Source organism: Lissotriton helveticus, chromosome 5_1 (genome assembly GCF_964261635.1).
Source record: "Lissotriton helveticus chromosome 5_1, aLisHel1.1, whole genome shotgun sequence".
Lineage (NCBI taxonomy): Eukaryota > Metazoa > Chordata > Amphibia > Caudata > Salamandridae > Lissotriton > Lissotriton helveticus.
Genome location: NC_136065.1, coordinates 2,112,028,119 through 2,112,046,590, shown reverse-complemented (window position 1 = coordinate 2,112,046,590; position 18,472 = coordinate 2,112,028,119). Strand labels below are relative to the sequence as shown.

At 48.0% G+C, this 18,472-nt stretch overlaps 1 protein-coding gene across 2 annotated transcripts in view; it reads right to left on the bottom strand.

The window, feature by feature from the left end:
* Positions 1 to 18,472, bottom strand: part of AK8 (adenylate kinase 8) — an 813,765-nt gene that overhangs the window by 654,568 nt on the left and 140,725 nt on the right. For both annotated transcript variants that reach the window (XM_078646171.1, XM_078646172.1), the window contains exon 3: positions 6,954 to 7,003. In XM_078646171.1, coding sequence (XP_078502297.1) covers positions 6,954 to 7,003 — 50 coding nt within the window. The remainder of the gene's footprint in view (positions 1 to 6,953; positions 7,004 to 18,472) is intronic.

Below are 18,472 nucleotides of genomic sequence, written 5' to 3'. Positions count from 1 at the left end.
TCTGCCATCTGTTTCGGCATCCTCAGAGTCATCAGAAAGGTCCTCCCTCTACTCCCCTTCGAAGCAAGAAAGATCGTGGTTCTGGGCCTGATCCAATCACGGTTAGATTTCGGGAACGCTCTATACCTGGGATCCCCTGACTTCACTCTGCGCAAATTACAGCTGATACAAAATTGCGCCGCACGGACTCTTTTAGAAATCCCCCGCAGATTAACAATAAAGTCCGGCCTGAGGAGACTGCACTGGCTCCCCGTTAGGGATAGAGTCAATTTTAAATCACTCTGTATTGCACATCAGGCCTTTTGGTCTTTAGGCCCAGCAATCAATCTCCCTCTCATTACACCCTACCTTCCTGCCTGACAGCTGCGCTCTACCGCTGCCAACCTGGCCATCATTCCAAAAATAAAGAAATCAAGATCGGGAGGCCGCTCTTTTTCCTATAATGTGGCCAAGCTGTGGAATGCTCTCCCCCAGCATCTAAGGTCCAACCCCGATCTCAACTCTTTCCGCAAACAGTTGAAAACGCTTCTGTTCATTAATCAGTAGTTGAGCAGATAACCTTCCCTCAAGCAATTTAAGCCTCAGTTGGTAATCTCAGCGCTTGGACGCCTAAGGGCAGCTATGTGCGCTCTATAAAAATGAATTCATTCATTCATTCATTGTTAGTTGCATAAGATACATAAGCAACATCTATGGCTTTGTTGTATATAATATTGAAAAGGCTTCAATTCTGAAATGATCAGGCTGTGATAGGACAATAGCGAGTCTCCTCAAAGTTACCTCGAAGGCAGTGATGGGTGGTGCTGCTGCAGAGGTAAGATTTTTTTTCCACCCTGAGGGTGAGGGTAAAGTTAGAGAGCTCAATAGCGATCCGTCTCAACATCTGCTTTTTAGAACTGCCAGTGCGGAGCACCGGGAGGACCCGGTCCACTTAAAGCCCTTGTTACATGCAATCTAAGAGGCAGTACAAAGAGTTCTTCTCAGGTCAATTTGTCTTTATTGTGGAAATAGACTCGAATTCGACCTTTGCTCTGTAGTAATAAATATGCGAGTGTGTGCTTATTGTACAGTTCCCATCTCTCCAGTAATGCTGCTCAAACCTTTATCACCCCTTGGCAATCTCTTCCTTTTCCCTCCCCCGGGCCTAGCAGAAACCATACTCTCTCTTCAACTACCCTCTAGGTCAATCCTCCCCACTCAGCTAGGTGCCAGTCCCCATACAGGAGACCCTCCTGGCGGACACCAGTTCGAGTTTGTGTATTACATAAACTCGGTAAGTTTTATCTACGAGTGGGTCATTAGCCTAAACGATGGCTTTTTAACGACGTGCCTGTTTTATAGAGTGGTTCACTCGTGTCGGGTGTGTGTGGGTTTACGAGAGTCCAAGGCCTGGCCACGGTAGCAGGAGTGTGTTGCACATATCATTATAAAATCACTAATCAAAGGTCATGAATGAAGATGAAGTGATTGTAGTCAATCACCTGGAGTATTTGAAGTAAAGAAACCCGGGTTGTAACACCATAAAAATAAGGTTAACACTGGAACCTCTGTGAGCATATTTCATTCATTTTGAGTAACACCCTATTTAGAGAAGCAGAAAATCTAAAGGGGCGCGTTGAGTGAAGGGGGATAGAATGTGTGTCTCTATCATCACTCTTTGCTCTTTTCTAGTGAATGTTTTCCCCGCATTATGGGGTCTAATCTCCACTGAATGATCAGAAGATCTGGAGGAGTACGGATCTGCAAGACCTACTCTAGTCTGGAGGCCCTGTGAGCGAATTACGGCAGGGCGAAAAGTGGTTCTGATCGCGACAGTCCTGATGAAGACCGAGGTGACCTTTCGAGGCACAATTCAAGCGGTCGAAACATGTTGACTTCAGCAGTGGTAGGAGGGAAGTCTTGAGGAACCTAATTTTCTCAATAAGACATTTTTCCATCCTTTTCTTACTTTTAATCCGGATAGGGGTATCAAACTGTGTCTAATAAAGTAATTTTGTCTATTGGCACCCTTAATCAGTTTTAACCACATCCTTACTGCACTTTTTTGTCGCACTATCAGTTAATCCACCAGGTGTTCACTGCACGTTCTATTACTTATGTGTGTTACTCGTTGTACGTATTGATTTATCTGGCTGTACGTCTTGTAGTGTGGAATTTATTATTTTCCCCCCTCCCTAATGCTCCGCCCTGGATGTGGCTACACCAGGGCGTCTGTAGCAGGCCCTATGATGAAGCATGTCACATACCTTGGTATGTGAGTGAGGGCAATTTTCTTCAAATTGGAAAATTTTCCTTTGTTGGGTCTTTGTTGTGTACTCTATATATCCCTTTTGTGGGATCATTGGTTTGTACTAGGGGGCCTGGGGTATTGGAGTTTAAACAGTATTGGCTCTCTCCCCTCATTTGTGTTGACGAGTCCCCATACCCTCACCTCCCCCAGCCCACAGGACCTCTCCAGCCCCTTCTCCTCTCTCCTTTCCTAACCTCCTGCCATTCTATGACTCCCCTCTTCCCCTCCCCGCATTCTGCTCTCCCTCCACGTTCCACACCTGTCTCCTCCTAAATTTGAACTCAATACTTCTCATCTGTTCAATATCTGCAAAGATAACTCTCTTTCCACCTCAAATGCACCAACAACTTCTATCAACCATCATCTATCTCCACCTTTTACTCCTGCACCCCAATACTCCCTCTTCACCCCCACCTCTCCCTGCCCTCCTTTGCCACCACCTAACATTCTGTGCTCAGCCCTACTCTCTTTAGAAAACAAATTAGGATTTCTCATCTCCTCTATCTTCCAGCTTGAAACTACCATCCCACTCTTAAGTACTAAAATGTCCACCTTACCCAACAACCCAATTCCCCTGGCAAGCACTCACTTCCCCAAACTCCAGAGGAGTACCTTGTTCCTGCGCCACAAAAAAGCCACACACAATCTGCCACCTGCAGACATTGCTAATTTACTGGCTAGTTACAAGACTTCTAACGCCATCCCCATTCCACTCTCCTCTCCAATTAGGTCTACTCTGTGCACTATTCCGACCATCTCTTCTGCCAGAACTAAACATCAGCCTTATTCTACCCTGGCACCCTCATACAAGAACATTATCCCTTTCACCCCTAAAAGTCCAAACGCCCCTTTCACCAAAACAGTCTCGTCAGAGTTGCGCTGTTTGCTCCAGAACTGCAGATCTGCAATTAAACGCAAGCTGGAAATTTCTGACACCATCATTCTTCACAATCTTGACATTCTTTTCCTCACAGAGACCTGGTTCAACAACACCTCTCAAACTATTTTTGATCTTCTGTTACCCACCGACTATTCCATCTTTAGAAATGACAGAACAAATAAAGTAGGGGGAGGTGTTGTAATCATCTTCAGAAACTCCCTTCAATTCAAGGCTTTTCCTAACAGCTCCTTCCGTACAGTATATTCAAATGCCTTTCTCTGGAGCTTCAAGTGCATCACTGCTCCCCTCTCAGATTTCATGCCATTTATCACCTGCCTGGTGACAGCTCCTCTTTCTTGGAAGAACTCACTGACTTCGCCAGCAACCAATACTCTCAAAGTGACAGACAGATTTTCCTGGGAGACATTAATCTTCACTGGGGCTCTTTGGAAGACTCAGCTGCCAATAGACTTGGCACTTTTCTCTCAGTAAACAATCTTATCCAACACGGCACGGAACCAACACACTCCAAGGGCTCAATTCTTGACCTTGTTACATCCAAAGCAGTTATGCTAATTGTTGCTATCCCTATTCAAGTAGACTGGTCCGACCACTTCCTCAACCTCTTCTCTCTTCACCTATCTCACTCTGTAACTCTTGGCCAACCTAAAAGGACTACTACCTATTCCATAACAGCCAAAACATTGACCTTGACATTCTTTGAGATTCTGCTATGCTGTCACTTCCAATGTTAGACCCTAACTTGGATGTCAACAATCTTACCTCCCAATGCCTCTCCAGGATTGCAGTCGAAATGGATAATGTTGCTCCACTTCAAAGCAAAAAGAAAAGGCCTATTCCTTTGGCACCATGGTTCAATAACTCCCTTTATGAAGAAAGGAAGAACCTGAGATTCCTGGAGAAACAATGGAGACAATCTCCATCCACCACTAAATTTTCTATTCTACGTTCAGCAAGATCAAAATACTACAAACACATCTTCTATAAAAAAGCGTCACACTTCAGTACCTTCCTCGACTCAGCCAAAAACAGACCCCAAAAAACTATTTGACCTCATCAAAAAAATACAAACTTCTCTCCGTCAACCATCAAGCCTCCGATCCTCCAAAGAAAGCAGCAGAATTCGTTATATTCTTTGATGAAAAATTGGAATCACTGGTGGATCAGGTCATTCACCCTACCCCCCCTAGAGGAGTGCAAATCTTTAGTCATTTGGTAGAACTTTGACGTCATCTCTGAAGATGCCCTCCTCAAATGCATTCTCAAAACAAAACCCTCTAACCATTCTTTCGAACTTATCCCGAGTGACATCGCCATTGACTTCTACACCCATACTCTTTCCTATTGGACCAGACCAGTTAACCTCTTCCTAAGCCAAGGCTCCCTTCCTGTTGCCCTTACAACAGGATAGGTTACCCCACTTATTAAAAAGCCCTCCGCTGATGCGAATTACCTCAACAACTTCCGCCCCATCACCAACCTGCCTTTTCTTGTGAAAATCACAGAAAGATGTGTAGCGAAACAACTTTTCCTACATATTAAAGATAACAATCTTCTTAATGAATTCCGATCTGTTTTCATGCAAGACTACAGCACTGAACCAGCCCTGCTGCAAGTTATCGACGATGCCCTGCATGTATTTGACTCGGGTAGCCTTGTCTTTTCTTCTAGACCTTTCTGCAGCCTTTGACACTGTTAATCACAAGACTCTCCTAAATACTTTAAAACAGAGAATGGGATTGGAAGGCACAGTGCTTCACTTGTTTGCTTCATTCCTCTCTGACAGATCCCAAGTGATTAAAATAGCGATCAGCCTTTCGTCTTCACTGGTGGTGGGTCAAGATGTCCCTGAAGGATCCATCCTCGCACTCACTTTGTTCAATCTTTATTTGGAACCATTGGGAAATCTTCTCAGTAAATCTGGGATCCTTTACCATCTCTATACGGATGACACCCAAATGTACCTTAAGGTGTCTTCCGCACACGACATCTCAATCCTCAACACGACTCTCAACTCTATTCAAAACTGGATGATAGCTCATCAACTCATTCTGAATCCTTCCAAAACTGAATTTCTCCTCCTCTCTACCTCACTCTCTCCTCCTCCTGTTCAATCTTGGATGGATACGCTGAATTTACTCAACAAACCTATTGTTGTCGACAGCGCTAAATCCCTTGGTGTCATACTTGACAAAAGGCTCAATCTAACCTCCCATATCAATTCCATCGCAAACAATGCATGTTACCAACTGTGCCTTCTCTGGGGCATTCGATGTTTCTTTCCGAACAAGACCTAAAAACCTTGGTCCAATGTCTGGTTCTTTCTAGATTGGACTATTGCAATTCTCTTCTTGCTGGCCTCCCCAAATCTCACTTTTCCCCTCTTAAATCCGTACTCAATTCAGTGGCTCATTTTGTTTTTGGGGGCAAAAGAAGTGACCACATCACACCCATATTGTTTTCTCTTCGATGGCTTCCCATCGAGGAAAGGTCAATCTACAAGACTGCCTGTATCACCCACAAAGCCTTGCTCGCTTCCTCCACTCGATACCTGGCAAATAAACTTAAATCTCTGGAGGCTCTAAATCTTCTTGTAATGCGAAAAATGTACTGCTTGAGCCCCCCACCTTCAAAAGGGAAAGATCTATGGCTCAATCCTTCTCAGGCAATGCGGTTAGAATCTGGAACTCGCTTCCTCCACTACTCCGTACCACTACCTCTACCCGGACCTTCAAAACTGACCACAAATCTCTTCTCTTCCAAAGACACTTCCAGAATAAATACATGCCTTTTGATGTCCCTCAAGGAAGTTCTCACAATGTTGTAAATATGTAATCTATGCCTGTATGATCCTCATACTAATGTGTTTTTGTTTTTTGGGTGACTGCCACCTATTTCCCCATGTAACATACTTGGTTCGATTGTGAAGCCCTCCAACACCTTTGGGTAAAGTCTGCACTATATAAAAATGCATCAAATAAATAAATATTGTGGGGCCAGATGTACTTTACTTTCACTGTGATGGATGGAGGGATCGATGGATAACTTTTGAATGATAAATTAGAACAATTTCCCTTATGGTCTTGTAATGAAACTATTATTCAACAGGCCTAATAAAATGCACACTTCACCACCCCATCGGCTGTCCCACAGCAATGACGCACCCTTCACCGACCCATTGGCCGTCCCACAGGAATTACGCACCCTTCACCACCCCATCGGCAGTCCCACAGCAATGACGCACCCTTCACCGACCCATCAGCCGTCCCACAGCAATAACTCACCCTTCACCACCCCATCGGCCATCCCACAGCAATGACGCACCCTTCACCGACCCATCAGCCGTCCCACACCAATGACGCACCCTTCACCACCCCATCGGCCGACCCACAGCAATGACTCACCCTTCACCACCCCATCGGCCGTCCCACAGCAATAACTCACCCTTCACCACCCCATTGGCGGTCCCACAGCAATGACGCACCCTTCACCGACCCATCAGCCGTCCCACAGCAATGACGCACCCTTCACCGACCCATCAGCCGTCCCACAGCAATGACTCACCCTTCACCACCCCATCGGCCGACCCACAGCAATGACTCACCCTTCAACACCCCATCGGCCATCCCACAGCAATGACGCACCCTTCACCGACCCATCAGCCGTCCCACACCAATGACGCACCCTTCACCGACCCATTGACCGTGCCACAAGAATGACGCTACTTTTCATGACAACACCCAAGAGGCAGCCTGTACTCACCAGTGTTCTTTTCCCAGATGCTGGGGGACCTAAAACGAAAATTCTTGGAACTAGAGAGAAGAAAAATATATAGATTAGTAAATTTATAATTTCAAAATCTTGTCTGCCTGTTTTTCAAGAGCAACTTTCTTTTATTTCTACCCATTGTTACTTCGGTGCGGTTTATGCTGAGTTTGTTGTGACTCTGAAACGTAAAGTTTAATTTTATTTTCTGTGATGGAAACTCTTTTGTCCAGTGTTATGCAATGTCCTGTGCGTGTGCGGAGCGATGTGAGTGAAGTCCTTTGGTGCGCGCTGTCTGGTGCAAAGAGTGATGTGAGTGAATCCCTCTGGTGCATGTTGTCTGGTGCAAGGAGTGATGTGAGTGAAGTCTTACGGTGCACACTGTCTGGTGCAAGGAGTGATGTGAGTGAAGTCTTACGGTGCACACTGTCTGGTGCAAGGAGTGATGTGAGTGAAGTCTTACGGTGCACGCTGTCTGGTGAAGGAGTGATGTGAGTGAATCCCTCTGGTGCATGCTGTCTGGTGCAAGGAGTGATGTGAGTAAAGTCTTACGGTGCACGCTGTCTTGTGCAAGGAGTGATGTGAGTGAAGTCCTCTGGTGTGCACTGTCTGGTACAAGGAGTGATGTGAGTGAATCCCTCTGGTGCACGCTGTCTGGAGCAAGGAGTGATGTGAGTGAAGTCTTACGGTGCACGCGGTCTGGTGAAGGAGTGATGTGAGTGAATCCCTCTGGTGTGCGCTGTCTAGTGCAAGGAGTGATGTGAGTGAATCCCTCTGGTGTGCGCTGTCTTGTGCAAGGAGTGATGTGAGTGAAGTCTTACGGTGCACGCTGTCTTGTGCAAGGAGTGATGTGAGTGAATCCCTCTGGTGCATGCTGTCTGGAGCAAGGAGTGATGTGAGTGAAGTCTTACGGTGCACACTGTCTGGTGCAAGGAGTGATGTGAGTGAATCCCTCTGGTGCACGCTGTCTGGAGCAAGGAGTGATGTGAGTGAAGTCTTACGGTGCACACTGTCTGGTGCAAGGAGTGATGTGAGTGAATCCCTCTGGTGCATGCTGTCTGGTGCAAGGAGTGATGTGAGTAAAGTCTTACGGTGCACGCTGTCTTGTGCAAGGAGTGATGTGAGTGAAGTCCTCTGGTGTGCACTGTCTGGTACAAGGAGTGATGTGAGTGAATCCCTCTGGTGCACGCTGTCTGGAGCAAGGAGTGATGTGAGTGAAGTCTTACGGTGCACGCTGTCTGGTGAAGGAGTGATGTGAGTGAATCCCTCTGGTGTGCGCTGTCTGGAGCAAGGAGTGATGTGAGTGAAGTTTTACGGTGCACACTGTCTTGTGCAAGGAGTGATGTGTGTGAATTCCTTTGGTGTGCGCTGCCCAGTACAAGGAGTGATGTGAGTGAAGTCTTACGGTGCACGCTGTCTGGTGAAGGAGTGATGTGAGTGAATCCCTCTGGTGTGCGCTGTCTTGGGCAAGGAGTGATGTGAGTGAAGTCTTACGGTGCACACTGTCTTGTGCAAGGAGTGATGTGTGTGAATTCCTTTGGTGTGCGCTGCCCAGTACAAGGAGTGATGTGAGTGAAGTCTTACGGTGCACACTGTCTTGTGCAAGGAGTGATGTGTGTGAATTCTTTTGGTGTGCGCTGCCCAGTACAAGGAGTGATGTGAGTGAAGTCTTACGGTGCACGCTGTCTGGTGAAGGAGTGATGTGAGTGAATCCCTCTGGTGTGCACTGTCTTGTGCAAGGAGTGATGTGAGTGAAGTCTTACGGTGCACACTGTCTTGTGCAAGGAGTGATGTGTGTGAATTCCTTTGGTGTGCGCTGCCCAGTACAAGGAGTGATGTGAGTGAAGTCTTACGGTGCACACTGTCTGGTGCAAGGAGTGATGTGAGTGAATCCCTCTGATGCACGCTGTCTGGAGCAAGGAGTGATGTGAGTGAAGTCTTACGGTGCACGCTGTCTAGTGCAAGGAGTGATGAGAGTGAATCCCTCTGGTGTGCGCTGTCTTTTGCAAGGAGTGATGTGAGTGAAGTCTTACGGTGCACGCTGTCTTGTGCAAGGAGTGATGTGTGTGAATTCCTTTGGTGTGCGCAGCCCAGTACAAGGAGTGATGTGAGTGAAGTCTTACGGTGCACACTGTCTGGTGCAAGGAGTGATGTGAGTGAATACCTCTGGTGCACGCTGTCTGGAGCAAGGAGTGATGTGAGTGAAGTCTTACGGTGCACACTGTCTGGTGCAAGGAGTGATGTGAGTGAATCCCTCTGGTGCACGCTGTCTGGAGCAAGGAGTGATGTGAGTGAAGTCTTACGGTGCACACTGTCTGGTGCAAGGAGTGATGTGAGTGAATCCCTCTGGTGCACGCTGTCTGGAGCAAGGAGTGATGTGAGTGAAGTCTTACGGTGCACGCTGTCTAGTGCAAGGAGTGATGTGAGTGAATCCCTCTGGTGTGCGCTGTCTTGTGCAAGGAGTGATGTGAGTGAAGTCTTACGGTGCACGCTGTCTTGTGCAAGGAGTGATGTGTGTGAATTCCTTTGGTGTGCGCTGCTCAGTACAAGGAGTGATGTGAGTGAAGTCTTACGGTGCACACTGTCTGGTGCAAGGAGTGATGTGAGTAAATCTCTCTGGTGCGCGCTGTCTGGAGCAAGGAGTGATGTGAGTGAAGTCTTACGGTGCACGCTGTCTAGTGCAAGGAGTGATGCGAGTGAATCCCTCTGGTGTGCGCTGTCTTGTGCAAGGAGTGATGTGAGTGAAGTCTTACGGTGCACGCTGTCTTCTGCAAGGAGTGATGTGTGTGAATTCAATCCACTCTGGCTCACCTTCTGACCCCTGTCCCCACTACATCTTCAACAAAGCTGACTCCATCATCGCTCCCCAACTCCGCGATGTCATCAACTGCTCCTTCAACTCCGCCACCTTTCCAGAAATATGGAAACACGCCGAACTCAGCGCCCTTCTGAAAAAACCAACAGCAGACCCCTCAGATCTGAAAAACTACCGACCCATTTCCCTCCTCCCTTTCCCGGCCAAAGTCATCGAGAAAGCCGTCAATAGCCAACTCGCAGCCTTCCTTGAATCCAACAACTCCCTGGATCCCTCACAGAACGGCTTTCGAGCCAAACACAGCACCGAAACCGCCCTCATTGCGGCGACCGACGACATCCGAGCACTCCTGGACAACGGTGAAACAGTGGCCCTCATTCTACTCGACCTCTCCGCCGCCTTCGACACTGTCTGTCACAACACCCTCATACAACGCCTCAACAACATCGGCATACAAGGAAAAGCCTTGGACTGGATCATCTCGTTCCTAGCCGGGAGAACACAGAGAGTCCGACTCCCCCCTTTCTACTCAGAGCCCACCGAAGTCATCTGCGGCGTACCTCAAGGCTCCTCACTCAGTCCCACGCTCTTCAACGTCTACATGAGTCCCCTCGCCTCCATCGCACGTCAACACAACCTCAACATCATCTCCTACGCCGACGACACCAAGCTAATCCTTTCCCTCACCAAAGACCCCAACACCGCCAAAAACAACCTTCACGAAGGTATGAAAGAAGTAGCCGAATGGATGAAACAGAGCCGCTTAAAACTCAACTCAGACAAAACGGAGGTGTTCATCCTAGGATCCTCCCCCTCAGCTTGGGACGACTCCTGGTGGCCTTCCGCTTTGGGATCTGCGCCCACACCCACAGACCATGCACATAACCTTGGCTTCATTCTAGACTCCTCCCTCTCAATGTCCAGACAAGTCAACGCCGTATCGTCCTCCTGCTTCAACGTCCTTCGCATTCTCAAAAAGATCTTCCGCTGGATCCCCCTCGAAACAAGAAAGACTGTCACCCATGCACTGGTCACGAGTCGACTGGACTATGGCAACACACTCTACGCCGGAATTACAACAAAATTGCAGAAAAAGCTCCAGCGCATCCAAAACGCATCACCGAGACTCATATTAGACATCCCGCGCCAAGAGCACATCACCGGTCACTTAAAAAACCTCCACTGGCTTCCCGTCAACAAAAGAATTACTTTCCGCCTTCTTACCCACGCACACAAGGCCCTTTATAATCTAGGACCCGAATGCCTCAATACCCGACTGTCCTTCTACTATCCCACCCGCCAACTAAGATCATCCAATCAAGCCCTCGCCGCAGTCCCGCGCATCCGAAAAACCACCATGGGTGGCAGATCCTTCTCCTTCCTGGCTGCCAAGACCTGGAACTCACTCCCCACCCACCTCCGCCTTACTCAGAATCACATCTCCTTCAGAAAAGAACTGAAAACATGGCTATTCGATAAACAGTAAACCCCTCCCTCCAGCGCCTTGAGACCCTCTGGGTGAGTAGTGCGCTTTATAAATGCATGAACTTGAACTTGAATTCCTTTGGTGTGCGCTGCCCAGTACAAGGAGTGATGTGAGTGAAGTCTTACGGTGCACACTGTCTGGTGCAAGGAGTGATGTGAGTGAATCCCTCTGGTGCACGCTGTCTGGAGCAAGGAGTGATGTGAGTGAAGTCTTACGGTGCACGCTGTCTAGTGCAAGGAGTGATGTGAGTGAATCCCTCTGGTGTGCGCTGTCTTGTGCAAGGAGTGATGTGAGGGAAGTCTTACGGTGCACACTGTCTTGTGCAAGGAGTGATGTGTGTGAATTCCTTTGGTGTGCGCTGCCCAGTACACGGAGTGATGTGAGTGAAGTCTTACGGTGCACACTGTCTGGTGCAAGGAGTCATGTGAGTGAATCCCTCTGGTGCACGCTGTCTGGTGCAAGGAGTGATGTGAGTGAAGTCTTACGGTGCACACTGTCTTGTGCAAGGAGTGATGTGTGTGAATTCCTTTGGTGTGCGCAGCCCAGTACAAGGAGTGATGTGAGTGAAGTCTTACGGTGCACACTGTCTGGTGCAAGGAGTGATGTGAGTGAATACCTCTGGTGCACGCTGTCTGGAGCAAGGAGTGATGTGAGTGAAGTCTTACGGTGCACACTGTCTGGTGCAAGGAGTGATGTGAGTGAATCCCTCTGGTGCACGCTGTCTGGAGCAAGGAGTGATGTGAGTGAAGTCTTACGGTGCACACTGTCTGGTGCAAGGAGTGATGTGAGTGAATCCCTCTGGTGCACGCTGTCTGGAGCAAGGAGTGATGTGAGTGAAGTCTTACGGTGCACGCTGTCTAGTGCAAGGAGTGATGTGAGTGAATCCCTCTGGTGTGCGCTGTCTTGTGCAAGGAGTGATGTGAGTGAAGTCTTACGGTGCACGCTGTCTTGTGCAAGGAGTGATGTGTGTGAATTCCTTTGGTGTGCGCTGCTCAGTACAAGGAGTGATGTGAGTGAAGTCTTACGGTGCACACTGTCTGGTGCAAGGAGTGATGTGAGTAAATCTCTCTGGTGCGCGCTGTCTGGAGCAAGGAGTGATGTGAGTGAAGTCTTACGGTGCACGCTGTCTAGTGCAAGGAGTGATGCGAGTGAATCCCTCTGGTGTGCGCTGTCTTGTGCAAGGAGTGATGTGAGTGAAGTCTTACGGTGCACGCTGTCTTCTGCAAGGAGTGATGTGTATGAATTCAATCCACTCTGGCTCACCTTCTGACCCCTGTCCCCACTACATCTTCAACAAAGCTGACTCCATCATCGCTCCCCAACTCCGCGATGTCATCAACTGCTCCTTCAACTCCGCCACCTTTCCAGAAATATGGAAACACGCCGAACTCAGCGCCCTTCTGAAAAAACCAACAGCAGACCCCTCAGATCTGAAAAACTACCGACCCATTTCCCTCCTCCCTTTCCCGGCCAAAGTCATCGAGAAAGCCGTCAATAGCCAACTCGCAGCCTTCCTTGAATCCAACAACTCCCTGGATCCCTCACAGAACGGCTTTCGAGCCAAACACAGCACCGAAACCGCCCTCATTGCGGCGACCGACGACATCCGAGCACTCCTGGACAACGGTGAAACAGTGGCCCTCATTCTACTCGACCTCTCCGCCGCCTTCGACACTGTCTGTCACAACACCCTCATACAACGCCTCAACAACATCGGCATACAAGGAAAAGCCTTGGACTGGATCATCTCGTTCCTAGCCGGGAGAACCCAGAGAGTCCGACTCCCCCCTTTCTACTCAGAGCCCACCGAAGTCATCTGCGGCGTACCTCAAGGCTCCTCACTCAGTCCCACGCTCTTCAACGTCTACATGAGTCCCTTCGCCTCCATCGCACGTCAACACAACCTCAACATCATCTCCTACGCCGACGACACCAAGCTAATCCTTTCCCTCACCAAAGACCCCAACACCGCCAAAAACAACCTTCACGAAGGTATGAAAGAAGTAGCCGAATGGATGAAACAGAGCCGCTTAAAACTCAACTCAGACAAAACGGAGGTGTTCATCCTAGGATCCTCCCCCTCAGCTTGGGACGACTCCTGGTGGCCTTCCGCTTTGGGATCTGCGCCCACACCCACAGACCATGCACATAACCTTGGCTTCATTCTAGACTCCTCCCTCTCAATGTCCAGACAAGTCAACGCCGTATCGTCCTCCTGCTTCAACGTCCTTCGCATTCTCAAAAAGATCTTCCGCTGGATCCCCCTCGAAACAAGAAAGACTGTCACCCATGCACTGGTCACGAGTCGACTGGACTATGGCAACACACTCTACGCCGGAATTACAACAAAATTGCAGAAAAAGCTCCAGCGCATCCAAAACGCATCACCGAGACTCATATTAGACATCCCGCGCCAAGAGCACATCACCGGTCACTTAAAAAACCTCCACTGGCTTCCCGTCAACAAAAGAATTACTTTCCGCCTTCTTACCCACGCACACAAGGCCCTTTATAATCTAGGACCCGAATGCCTCAATACCCGACTGTCCTTCTACTATCCCACCCGCCAACTAAGATCATCCAATCAAGCCCTCGCCGCAGTCCCGCGCATCCGAAAAACCACCATGGGTGGCAGATCCTTCTCCTTCCTGGCTGCCAAGACCTGGAACTCACTCCCCACCCACCTCCGCCTTACTCAGAATCACATCTCCTTCAGAAAAGAACTGAAAACATGGCTATTCGATAAACAGTAAACCCCTCCCTCCAGCGCCTTGAGACCCTCTGGGTGAGTAGTGCGCTTTATAAATGCATGAACTTGAACTTGAATTCCTTTGGTGTGCGCTGCCCAGTACAAGGAGTGATGTGAGTGAAGTCTTACGGTGCACACTGTCTGGTGCAAGGAGTGATGTGAGTGAATCCCTCTGGTGCACGCTGTCTGGAGCAAGGAGTGATGTGAGTGAAGTCTTACGGTGCACGCTGTCTAGTGCAAGGAGTGATGTGAGTGAATCCCTCTGGTGTGCGCTGTCTTGTGCAAGGAGTGATGTGAGTGAAGTCTTACGGTGCACACTGTCTTGTGCAAGGAGTGATGTGTGTGAATTCCTTTGGTGTGCGCTGCCCAGTACAAGGAGTGATGTGAGTGAAGTCTTACGGTGCACACTGTCTGGTGCAAGGAGTCATGTGAGTGAATCCCTCTGGTGCACGCTGTCTGGTGCAAGGAGTGATGTGAGTGAAGTCTTACAGTGCACACTGTCTTGTGCAAGGAGTGATGTGTGTGAATTCCTTTGATGTGCGCTGCCCAGTACAAGGAGTGATGTGAGTGAAGTCTTACGGTGCACACTGTCTGGTGCAAGGAGTGATGTGAGTGAATCCCTCTGATGCACGCTGTCTGGAGCAAGGAGTGATGTGAGTGAAGTCTTACGGTGCACGCTGTCTAGTGCAAGGAGTGATGTGAGTGAATCCCTCTGGTGTGCGCTGTCTTGTGCAAGGAGTGATGTGAGTGAAGTCTTACGGTGCACGCTGTCTTGTGCAAGGAGTGATGTGTGTGAATTCCTTTGGTGTGCGCAGCCCAGTACAAGGAGTGATGTGAGTGAAGTCTTACGGTGCACACTGTCTGGTGCAAGGAGTGATGTGAGTGAATACCTCTGGTGCACGCTGTCTGGAGCAAGGAGTGATGTGAGTGAAGTCTTACGGTGCACACTGTCTGGTGCAAGGAGTGATGTGAGTGAATCCCTCTGGTGCACGCTGTCTGGAGCAAGGAGTGATGTGAGTGAAGTCTTACGGTGCACACTGTCTGGTGCAAGGAGTGATGTGAGTGAATCCCTCTGGTGCGCGCTGTCTGGAGCAAGGAGTGATGTGAGTGAAGTCTTACGGTGCACGCTGTCTAGTGCAAGGAGTGATGTGAGTGAATCCCTCTGGTGTGCGCTGTCTTGTGCAAGGAGTGATGTGAGTGAAGTCTTACGGTGCACGCTGTCTTGTGCAAGGAGTGATGTGTGTGAATTCCTTTGGTGTGCGCTGCCCAGTACAAGGAGTGATGTGAGTGAAGTCTTACGGTGCACACTGTCTGGTGCAAGGAGTGATGTGAGTGAATCCCTCTGGTGCACGCTGTCTGGAGCAAGGAGTGATGTGAGTGAAGTCTTACGGTGCACGCTGTCTAGTGCAAGGAGTGATGTGAGTGAATCCCTCTGGTGTGCGCTGTCTTGTGCAAGGAGTGATGTGAGTGAAGTCTTACGGTGCACACTGTCTTGTGCAAGGAGTGATGTGTGTGAATTCCTTTGGTGTGCGCTGCCCAGTACAAGGAGTGATGTGAGTGAAGTCTTACGGTGCACACTGTCTGGTGCAAGGAGTCATGTGAGTGAATCCCTCTGGTGCACGCTGTCTGGTGCAAGGAGTGATGTGAGTGAAGTCTTACGGTGCACGCTGTCTGGTGCAAGGAGTGATGTGAGTGAAGTCTTACGGTGCACGCTGTCTTGTGCAAGGAGTGATGTGAGTGAATTCCTCCGGTGTGCGCTGCCCAGTACAAGGAGTGGTCTGCTGTACAGAAAACACTTTTGTTGGATTTAATAGATTAAACTTTTGCTCCATATATAAAACAAATCTAGACACATAAAGGATACACATGACCGCTGACTTGTCTCTTAGTTCATTAATCGCATTGTCATTAGGGCGGGAGAAGGAATGTTTTTAAAGTCAAGTTTAAAATAAATGCAGACCAGAAGCATGAAGTGGTAGCACACTTATTTGTAATCATCAGATTTTCCATTGAAACAGCCACAACATTTCCCACTGACATGTCACTTTACTGATAAAACTATGTAGGGTACAATGTTTGAAAATTGAGTTTCTGCAAATATTTGCCATTTACACATCACAAAGTAAAGTGCTCTGATTTATTTTGCTCCTATTTAAATCTTTGTTTATATTACATTTCTGACTTACAAAAAAAATCTTCATTTCTGATATATTTTTAAAAGCTTGTACTATTCATTTAGAAGCTGTGTACATTTTTTGTGTTAAAAAAAATCTGATATCTTACAGTCTTTTGTTTCACAAGGATTGCCGGACAGCTCATGAGACAAAAACCTCTAACTGTAATAAACGAATGACTAGTAAACACCATATTCCAGGATAAGATCGGAAACAATTAGTAAAAAGACAAACTGACATTTGGCCTCTGTCCTTGAACAGACAGCAAATGTATCAAAATAAAAACAAGATTTAAAGGTGTCTTTGTTTCTCATTCACTTTCTGAATAAACAGAACGCCTGTTCCTCCCAGCTTAAGTTCACTCACCAGAACGGGGCTCGCCATAGGGAGTGGGCGAGTAGATTCCTCGAGGCCTGCCACTGTTGTGTTGTGGGAGGTGTGTTGTCCTGTGTTGTGTTGTATTCTGTAGGAAATGAGTGGCTTGTGTATGCAGTGACTGAACTGTGAGTTGTTTAGTGTAAGGAAGGGGTGCTCTGTTCTCTGCTGTGGAAGGTTAGAGGTGGCTGGTGCACAGAGTTGTGATGTGTTCTCTGTTAGGATTGAGGTGTGTATTGTCCTTTACCGTAGGCGGTGTCCATATGCTTGGTGTCCTCTATTTTTCTTTTTTCTTTTGAGTATAGTATGTTGTTTGTGTTCTCTCTTGTGTAATCTTGGATGTGGGTGGTATTCTAGGTTGTGCTCTGTCCTGTATAATGTAAGTGGGTGTGGTGAATTGTACTGTACTCCTGTGTAAAGTTGGAGGTGTGTGTGTGTCTATAATATGCTCTGTCCTGTGTATGTTTGAAGGTGTGTGGTAAATTGTATTGTACTCAGTCTTTTAAAACATGTTTTTATTGGTTTTCAGTCTAATACAATGTGTAATTACATTCCCATTTCCCCCTGCATGGCTCTGGTAGAGTGGAAAAAGTACACTCTATATTGTTATAGTAAAGGTGCGATGTGAAGGTATTATTATATATCATGTTACGAAGTCAGCAAGATAAGAACATCGACCGTGGTCGTTACCGGCTCAGAAAAAAATCAAAGAGCCAATATTTCAGTATACATGCGGTGAACCTCAACCGGCCTCGTGTCTTTTGTTGGTAGGACCATGCCTGTCCCACCTTCATTGAGATCCTTAAGCATTTGTCTTTATGCTGCCAAACCTTCCTCCGGTCAATCCACCCACCGTACATGCTTCCTGTGCCACCGCCCACTCTGATATGTCACGCAACCACTCTTCTTATGTAGGCGGTTAGGGGTTTAACCATTAAATGGCTATCCGCCTCTTCGCCAATGCCAATACCAATGTACGACTAGGTTTCTTTTTGGCGGGGGAGGGGAGAAGGCCCAGCAAGACTACCCGAGGGACGCCTTCGACCTCCCACCCCTCGACCACCCTCATACTCTGTAGTACCGCTCCCAGAAGGGCTCAATAATTGGACAAGTCCACACCACATGTAAGAACTCTGTGCCAGATGCATTGCACCGCGGGCATTTGTCAGAACGGGAAGGATAGATAGTGTGCAATGTTTTTGGGGTGAGGTACAGCTAGTGCACGAAATTATACTGAACTAATACTAATTGAAAGCGCGGTTTTGAGGTTACTGTGCACGTCTCCATATGGATCTTGCACCAGTCACGTGTCGTCAGATCCTCCTCCAATTTATTTCCCACCTGGTGTGTGCCTTCGGGGTTATCTCCAGTGAATCATCCCACAGTGCCCTATATAAATGTGTTACGAGCTTCCATCCTCCGGCTAGGGCTAGTAATATTTGTGAGGGTAGGGGCTCCGCCGGGAAGCTGGGCCAAATTTCGTGGGCTGTGGCTGATATTTTATTATACTGTGTAGGTATTGACCGTGGCTCAGCGCAAATTAATCTATCGCATGGGTTCTCATGATGAATTGTCCCCCAGGGTATCACAACCTCCCTGTCGCCATTCCCGGATGGACATAAGCCCCGCTATGTCTGAAAACGGTTTAAGTGTCCAGATAGGCATATCACACGCATATGGGGCATGACGCAAGACTTTCGTGACCACTCGCTCCCAAATGAGGCCTACATGTCTAATTAAGTATGGATATAGTGATCTTTTCACTGACACGTCACTTAATATATATAAATAAAATATTGTTTTGAAAAATCTTTCGTTAGACACACATTTTCAAATCCTATGGTGGGATTTTCCTTCACCGCGTCTAGTAACTCACGTAATCTTTGGATTATCACGTATTTGGTGAGGTGTGACACG